Below are 10,000 nucleotides of genomic sequence, written 5' to 3' on the forward strand. Positions count from 1 at the left end.
AATTGAGCTTTATTGACTTATCACTGGTCTCTTCATCAATAGCAGCCAAGTGCCTGTGGCACACCATTGACGACTCGTTGGGAAGCGATCATCTTCCTATTTTGATTAAATATTCATGCGACACAGTGAGAACGCCTTCAGCGCCTAAATTTAATGTAAAATGAACAGACTGGGTCGCCTTCACAAGGAGCGTCAAGCTCGAACTTGTTGGAGAAACCATGATGATAAAGTAAACAATATTCAGAATTCGAATTTAGAAGCAGCATTGCTATCCATTCCTAAAACTTCGACAGATAGCGTTAAGCATAGAATTCCATGGTGGACACCAGATTGCCGCAGGGCGCTGTGCTGACGCAATAAGGCCTACAGGCTTTTAAAAAATAACATCACTAATGAGAACTTTTGCAATTACAAACAAGCAAGAGCTAGGGCTCGTAGAATAATAAGACAAGCAAAAAGAGACTCCTGGCGGAGCTTTGTCTCTACAATTAACAGCAACCTCAAAATATCAGAGGTTTGGTCCACTATCAATAAAATCAACAAGAAAAAAACATCTATCAAAATTAATAACATCATTCACGAGGGTAACAATTTCGATTTGCCTAGAGACATTGCTAATGCACTCGCCAGGCAGTTCTCTCATACAAGCAGCTCAGCTAATTACCATCCCACCTTCCTGACTATCAAGGAAGAGGCTGAGCTGCAACCAATTCACTTTGCCACAGGAGATGACTTTGATTACAATAAAGATCTTACAATGGATGAGCTTGTCCGAGCCCTAGAAGCCTGTAGAGGAATATCCCCAGGCCCCGATGAGATTCGATATGAGATGATGAAGCATCTTAATCATAATGACATGATAAAGTTGCTAGAAGTGTACAATGAAATTTGGAAAAGCCACACTTCCAAACTCATGGCACTTCGCCCACATCATTCCCATATTGAAAGGAGGGGGTAATCCCAGACTTGCCATCTCCTACCGCCCAATTGCGTTGACAAGTTGCTTATGCAAGGTCATGGAACAAATTGTTAACAGTAGGCTATTGCATTTTTTAAATTCCAGTAATTTACTAGTTGACGAGCAGTGCGGCTTCCGCAAGGGACTCCAAACTCTCGATCAGCTAGTAAAGCTGGACAGTCATATTCAAAGGCCATTGCAAAAAAGATTTTTTTATTTCAGTATTTTATGATATAGAAAAAAGCCTACGACATGAACATGGTGATATTGCCTACTTAGAAAACTTATGCTTTTGGATTACGTGGAAACTTGCCTTGTTTTATTCAAAATTCATTTCTGACAAAACGTTTGCTGTCAAATTATTTTCTGACAATATCACTTTTTCGAACATTTTTGTCCAGGCAAACGGGGTCCCACAAGGAAGTGTCTTGTCACCAACATTATTTCTATGTATGATTAATGACATCTTACCAGCTCCTCCTCAGAATCTGAAATACTCACTGTACGCTGATGATTGTGCATTGTGGCATTCCAGCAATAATGCAGAATTCTCAGCAAATCGCATCCAATTGGCACTGGATATGATTCATAACTGGGGCCTCCCAATACCTATTCAAAATTCTTCTAAATTTTTAGGTCTACATTTTGATAGTAGACTAAATTGGAAAGACCACATTGGTCAGTTAAAGAATAAATGTCAAAGAGCACTAAATTTATTAAAGTGCATTTCTGGTAATAAATGGGGAGCTGATAGACAGTCTTTGCTAATGGTATATAAAGCCCTGATTAGGTCTAAAGTAGATTATGGGTCAATCGTGTATGGTTCGGCATCGAGAACAAGTTTGAAAGGTTTGGATGCTGTGCAGAATGCCTGTTTGCGTGTGTGTCTTGGAGCCCTGAAGTGCACTCGGATCGAGAGTCTTGAGGTGGAGTCAGGAGTACCTCCCCTCCGACTCAGACGCGGCCAGTTAGCCTTGAGCTATGCCGCAAAGGTGGCTCGAGACCTGAGCCACCCGAATGGCAATAGTGGCATTAGGCCCTTTGCCACGAGACTCCACGACCTCGTTGAGAAAGTCGGTATAGATCTCTCTACCATCGATACCCTGGTTCAGTCAAACATAGCGCCATGGGAAACCCCCAATTTTTCTATTATGGCTGGCTTCCATCAGCCAAGGCCATGGCGCCGGAGGTGGAGGTACGCCAGAGGTTCAGAAAGATCCTTGTTAAACATCTCCCTTTTTTCATTATATACCGACGGCTCCAAGACAGATGAATGTGTGGTGCGGGTGTATGGTTGACTGAATGTGAACTAAAGTTCAGACTACCGAATCATACATCGATCTTTCTTGCTGAACTTTTGCCATTGATAAAGCCATTGATTTTGCACTATCGACGACCCACGATAGAATAGTAATTTTTTCAGATTCATTAAGTTCACTTAAAGCCATTAAATCATTAGAAACCACCAAAAATGAACTTCTGGGTAATATCATTCGTAAGCTACATGGTGCCAATAAATCAATCAAGCTAATATGGGTACCAGGCCACTCTGGTATCCATGGCAATGAGCAGGCTGACAAACTAGCCGGGTCAACTGGTGATCTGGACCTTAGCATAGTCCGTACAGATCTCAGGTGTTTTGTGTCTCTTATAAAAGCAAAAATACATCTCCTGTGGCAAAGTGAGTGGACCAGCCTCCAACTCACAAACAAAACCAACCCTACAATAGAACCGTGGGGGACAGCCAACAGAAAAGAAAGAAGGGAGGAGGTGGTGTTGGCCCGCCTTAGGGTCAACGCCACGAGATTGACACACCTCACTCCCTACATCGAAAAGAATTTCCCTCCACGGTGCCCCCAATGCAACACCAACCTTACCATCAACCACATCCTCATAACCTGCAATAGATTCAGAATCCAAAGAAACCACCTTAAAAATTATTTCCAAATAAAAAATACAAATTTTACGCTATCAAATATTTTATCAGATGATGAAAAAATCATCAGTAAAGTAATCACTTTTTTAAGGGAGACAAAACTTTATGACCTTATCTAGATTGACAGAATAAATAGGATCCATTGGCTTAATAACCTTGGCCACATGCCGCTGGTTGATAGCCAAGAAATCCAACAAAGAAAGAAAGAAAGATGTTATTTTTATTGTAAACATTAGAATTAATATAATGTTATAAACATTAGTAACAGCAAAATAAGATAGTGTAAAATATTTTCGTAAATTAATGAAAATGATGAACGGGCGAGACAGGCAGTACTCGTAACTGGCTCATTGGTGACTTAGTATAAGTGTAGTCATCTATGTGTAAAAACAATTAAACAAGTAAACTCACAGTGCGCATGGCATGTACGTACATGCCATGCCCGTCGGCAAAGGGTTAAAAGATAAATGATATGATAATCATTTATGTTGTCATGAAAAGAAACCTTCTTTTGTCAAACTTTTTCATATGCATTTTCAACTTTTTTTCAAGTGATATAACAAACTTTGCTTCATAAAAGATACAGAATTCATTATATAAATTCTAGTATCTAATGCAGATTTTAAAAGTTTTTCTTTGTGATATTTATACACATTTTTTTCATTTCTTCCCTTGCAAGGGTTTACACATGTTTGGATTGAATTTTTCAAACATTGCCCACTTCATGCCCGGTCGATCATATTCTCAAGTTCGTGATAGATACCGGCGAACTATCCTGCCAAACTTAACCTACAAACCCTGGACAAGGTATGTTGCACAGTGGTCGTGCATTGTGGTTTAAAGAAGTTGCTTTACATTTGTGAATATTCTCTTTCTCCTCTCTTTCTCTTCTTTCTCTCCTTTCTTTCCTTTCTCTCTCTCCTCTTGGTTTCATATGTATATATATGTGTAAATATGTGTGTATATATTTATATATGTGCATATATATATATATATATATATATATATATATATATATATATATATAAATAGATAAATAAATAAATAGATGGTTTCTTTTGACAGGGGTTACAGTACATATAAAAGCACCACACATACACTATGTACATATATATGTGGTGTGTGTGTGTGTGTGTGTGTGTGTGTGTGTGTGTGTGTGTGTGTGTGTGTGTGTGTGTGGTGTGTGTGTGTGTGTATGTGTGTGTGTGTGTGTGTGTGTGTGTGTGTGTGTGTGTGTGTGTGTGTGTGTGTGTGTGGTGTGTGTGTGTGTGTGTGTACATATATATATATATATATATATTTATATATATATATATATATATATATATATATATATATATATATATATATATATATATATATATCTATCTGTCTATATATCTATCTGTCTATATATCTATCTGTCTATATATCTATCTGTCTATATCTATATCTATATCTATATCTATATCTATATCTATATCTATATCTATATCTATATCTATATCTATATCTAGATATAGATATAGATATAGATATAGATATAGATATAGATATATATATATATATATATATATATATATATATATATCTATATCTATATATATATATATATAAATTATATATATATATATATAAATTATATATATATATATTTTTTTTTATATATACATATATATATATATATATATATATATATATATATATATATATATATATATATATATATATATATATATGTACACACACACACACACACACACACACACACACACACACACACACACACACACACACACACACACACACACACACACACACAAAACATACACACACACCACACACACACACACACACACACACACACACACACACACACATATATATGTACATAGTGTATGTGTGTGCTTTTTATATGTACTGTAACCCCTGTCAGGAAGAAACCATCTATTTATTTATTTATCTATTTATATATATATATATATATATATATATATATATATATATATATTTATATATATATATATATATATATATATATGCACATATATAAATATATACACACATATTTACACATATATATACATATGAAACCAAGAGGAGAGAGAGAAAGGAAAGAAAGGAGAGAAAGAAGAGAAAGAGAGGAGAAAGAGAATATTCACAAATGTAAAGCAACTTCTTTAAACCACAATGCACAACCACTGTGCAACATACCTTGTCCAGGGTTTGTAGGTTAAGTTTGGCAGGATAGTTCGCCTGTATCTATCACGAACTTGAGAATATGATCGACCGGGCATGAAGTGGGCAATGTTTGAAAAATTCAATCCAAACATGTGTAAACCCTTGCAAGGGAAGAAATGAAAAAAATGTGTATAAATATCACAAAGAAAAACTTTTAAAATCTGCATTAGATACTAGAATTTATATAATGAATTCTGTATCTTTTATGAAGCAAAGTTTGTTATATCACTTGAAAAAAAGTTGAAAATGCATATGAAAAAGTTTGACAAAAGGTTTCTTTTCATGACAACATAAATGATTATCATATCATTTATCTTTTAACCCTTTGCCGACGGGCATGGCATGTACGTACATGCCATGCGCACTGTGAGTTTACTTGTTTAATTGTTTTTACACATAGATGACTACACTTATACTAAGTCACCAATGAGCCAGTTACGAGTACTGCCTGTCTCGCCCGTTCATCATTTTCATTAATTTACGAAAATATTTTACACTATCTTATTTTGCTGTTACTAATGTTTATAACATTATATTTAAATTCTAATGTTTACAATAAAAATAACATCTTTCTTTCTTTCTTTGTTGGATTTCTTGGCTATCAACCAGCGGCATGTGGCCAAGGTTATTAAGCCAATGGATCCTATTTATTCTGTCAATCTAGATAAGGTCATAAAGTTTTGTCTCCCTTAAAAAAGTGATTACTTTACTGATGATTCTTTCATCATCTGATAAAATGTTTGATAGCGTAAAATTTGTATTTTTTATTTGGAAATAATTTTTAAGGTGGTTTCTTTGGATTCTGAATCTATTGCAGGTTATGAGAATGTGGTTGATGGTAAGGTTGGTGTTGCATTGGGGGCACCGTGGAGGGAAATTCTTTTCGATGTAGGGAGTGAGGTGTGTCAATCTCGTGGCGTTGACCCTAAGGCGGGCCAACACCACCTCCTCCCTTCTTTCTTTTCTGTTGGCTGTCCCCCACGGTTCTATTGTAGGGTTGGTTTTGTTTGTGAGTTGGAGGCTGGTCCACTCACTTTGCCACAGGAGATGTATTTTTGCTTTTATAAGAGACACAAAACACCTGAGATCTGTACGGACTATGCTAAGGTCCAGATCATCAGTTGACCTGGCTAGTTTGTCAGCCTGCTCATTGCCATGGATACCAGAGTGGCCTGGTACCCATATTAGCTTGATTGATTTATTGGCACCATGTAGCTTACGAATGATATTACCCAGAAGTTCATTTTTGGTGGTTTCTAATGATTTAATGGCTTTAAGTGAACTTAATGAATCTGAAAAAATTACTATTCTATCGTGGGTCGTCGATAGTGCAAAATCAATGGCTTTATCAATGGCAAAAAGTTCAGCAAGAAAGATCGATGTATGATTCGGTAGTCTGAACTTTAGTTCACATTCAGTCAACCATACACCCGCACCCACACATTCATCTGTCTTGGAGCCGTCGGTATATAAATGAAAAAAAGGGAGATGTTTAACAAGGATCTTTCTGAACCTCTGGCGTACCTCCACCTCCGGCGCCATGGCCTTGGCTGATGGAAGCCAGCCATAATAGAAAAATTGGGGGTTTCCCATGGCGCTATGTTTGACTGAACCAGGGTATCGATGGTAGAGAGATCTATACCGACTTTCTCAACGAGGTCGTGGAGTCTCGTGGCAAAGGGCCTAATGCCACTATTGCCATTCGGGTGGCTCAGGTCTCGAGCCACCTTTGCGGCATAGCTCAAGGCTAACTGGCCGCGTCTGAGTCGGAGGGGAGGTACTCCTGACTCCACCTCAAGACTCTCGATCCGAGTGCACTTCAGGGCTCCAAGACACACGCAAACAGGCATTCTGCACAGCATCCAAACCTTTCAAACTTGTTCTCGATGCCGAACCATACACGATTGACCCATAATCTACTTTAGACCTAATCAGGGCTTTATATACCATTAGCAAAGACTGTCTATCAGCTCCCCATTTATTACCAGAAATGCACTTTAATAAATTTAGTGCTCTTTGACATTTATTCTTTAACTGACCAATGTGGTCTTTCCAATTTAGTCTACTATCAAAATGTAGACCTAAAAATTTAGAAGAATTTTGAATAGGTATTGGGAGGCCCCAGTTATGAATCATATCCAGTGCCAATTGGATGCGATTTGCTGAGAATTCTGCATTATTGCTGGAATGCCACAATGCACAATCATCAGCGTACAGTGAGTATTTCAGATTCTGAGGAGGAGCTGGTAAGATGTCATTAATCATACATAGAAATAATGTTGGTGACAAGACACTTCCTTGTGGGACCCCGTTTGCCTGGACAAAAATGTTCGAAAAAGTGATATTGTCAGAAAATAATTTGACAGCAAACGTTTTGTCAGAAATGAAATTTTGAATAAAACAAGGCAAGTTTCCACGTAATCCAAAAGCATAAAGTTTTCTAAGTAGGCAATATCACCATGTCATGTCGTAGGCTTTTTCTATATCTAAAAATACTGAAATAAAAAAATCTTTTTTGGCAATGGCCTTTTGAATATGACTGTCCAGCTTTACTAGCTGATCGAGAGTTTGGAGTCCCTTGCGGAAGCCGCACTGCTCGTCAACTAGTAAATTACTGGAATTTAAAAAATGCAATAGCCTACTGTTAACAATTTGTTCCATGACCTTGCATAAGCAACTTGTCAACGCAATTGGGCGGTAGGAGATGGCAAGTCTGGGATTACCCCCTCCTTTCAATATGGGAATGATGTGGGCGAAGTGCCATGAGTTTGGAAGTGTGGCTTTTCCAAATTTCATTGTACACTTCTAGCAACTTTATCATGTCATTATGATTAAGATGCTTCATCATCTCATATCGAATCTCATCGGGGCCTGGGGATATTCCTCTACAGGCTTCTAGGGCTCGGACAAGCTCATCCATTGTAAGATCTTTATTGTAATCAAAGTCATCTCCTGTGGCAAAGTGAATTGGTTGCAGCTCAGCCTCTTCCTTGATAGTCAGGAAGGTGGGATGGTAATTAGCTGAGCTGCTTGTATGAGAGAACTGCCTGGCGAGTGCATTAGCAATGTCTCTAGGCAAATCGAAATTGTTACCCTCGTGAATGATGTTATTAATTTTGATAGATGTTTTTTTCTTGTTGATTTTATTGATAGTGGACCAAACCTCTGATATTTTGAGGTTGCTGTTAATTGTAGAGACAAAGCTCCGCCAGGAGTCTCTTTTTGCTTGTCTTATTATTCTACGAGCCCTAGCTCTTGCTTGTTTGTAATTGCAAAAGTTCTCATTAGTGATGTTATTTTTTAAAAGCCTGTAGGCCTTATTGCGTCAGCACAGCGCCCTGCGGCAATCTGGTGTCCACCATGGAATTCTATGCTTAACGCTATCTGTCGAAGTTTTAGGAATGGATAGCAATGCTGCTTCTAAATTCGAATTCTGAATATTGTTTACTTTATCATCAATGGTTTCTCCAACAAGTTCGAGCTTGACGCTCCTTGTGAAGGCGACCCAGTCTGTTCATTTTACATTAAATTTAGGCGCTGAAGGCGTTCTCACTGTGTCGCATGAATATTTAATCAAAATAGGAAGATGATCGCTTCCCAACGAGTCGTCAATGGTGTGCCACAGGCACTTGGCTGCTATTGATGAAGAGACCAGTGATAAGTCAATAAAGCTCAAATTACCGGTATTATCGTCCACCCGCGTCGGACTACCATCATTCAGAAGGACTAAATCAGACTCATTAATCAACTTAACTACTTGCTCACCTCTACCATCCACCCGCAGGGAACCCCATAACGTATGATGAGCATTAAAATCAGCTAAAATTACTTTATTTTGTGGCAGACGTTCCTGAAGAGCAAAGAGCTTATCATAGGCTATCACTACATCTGGTGGACAATAAAGTGAACATATAGCCAGATACGTGCCATTAATTTTTACTTTGCATGCGACAATCTCCAAAGTAGAATCAATTGTCACTTCTGTAAAAGGAAGGCTTTGGTGGATGTACATGGCGACTCCGCCTCCACCCCTTCCCTCACGATCCTTCCGACATAAATGGTAGTTCCTCAGCGAAACGACCTCATCAGAGACGAGGTGTGTTAAGTGTGTTTCTTGGAGAACTATAATATCGGGAGCATAGGATGAGGCTAATAATTTAAGGTCATTTACTTTAGATCTAAGACTTCGACAGTTCCATTGTATAATGGTCGACACGAAGATTACGTTTTATGGGGTTTGGAAGTGCCTTGTCCACCAGTTTTTTTCTTCTTTTTTTGGGAGGGAGACGCCTCCTCTCCCTCGCTTCCCGGGGACCTCTCTCGGGATAGTTTGGAGACAGAAGCCTCCATGTCCTGCACCTCCTGGCGAGGGAGACGACTGACAGATTGCGATATGCTTCTCTCTCTTCTTCTATTAAAAAAAACATTTTTCCCACAAACTCAAGGAAAGATGAAATCTGACAAGGTCAAAGAGGTCTACTAATTGACTCCTTTGTGGCTAAGCACTTGCAGAGCCATCCATGTGCAGAGAAATTTCACAAAACAATACTACCGTGAACACAACATTTCCCCAGAGACTTTGGTTAAAGTACCACTCCCTCACCCATATTTTGCCTTTTTTTATCCAATAATCCTTTTTCCTCAAAAGCTGATATAAACTCCTTTTGCTTCAGCCAATAAATAGCAATAAAAACAGCAAAGACTTGCTCTTTAACCCTAAAAGAAAAAGAAAACACCAACAGCAATAATCATAATAAGATCAAAAGTATTAACAAAAAATGGTGAAATGCTTACAACCATCCCAGTTTTATTTTGAAAAATACTAAATAAAGATTTAATAACTATATTTAGCAAACTAGAAATTCCTTACTATCCAAAAGAATAAA

At 37.9% G+C, this 10,000-nt stretch overlaps 1 protein-coding gene across 1 annotated transcript in view; it reads right to left on the reverse strand.

Annotated features, from left to right (window-relative positions):
* The window catches only part of LOC119575535, a 41,291-nt gene that overhangs the window by 15,219 nt on the left and 16,072 nt on the right, over positions 1-10,000 (reverse strand). The window contains exon 3 of the mRNA XM_037923187.1: positions 5,088-5,215. Within this exon, the coding sequence (XP_037779115.1) occupies positions 5,088-5,206 (119 nt within the window). The 5' untranslated portion in view covers positions 5,207-5,215. The remainder of the gene's footprint in view (positions 1-5,087; positions 5,216-10,000) is intronic.

Source organism: Penaeus monodon, chromosome 7, assembly GCF_015228065.2.
Source record: "Penaeus monodon isolate SGIC_2016 chromosome 7, NSTDA_Pmon_1, whole genome shotgun sequence".
Lineage (NCBI taxonomy): Eukaryota > Metazoa > Arthropoda > Malacostraca > Decapoda > Penaeidae > Penaeus > Penaeus monodon.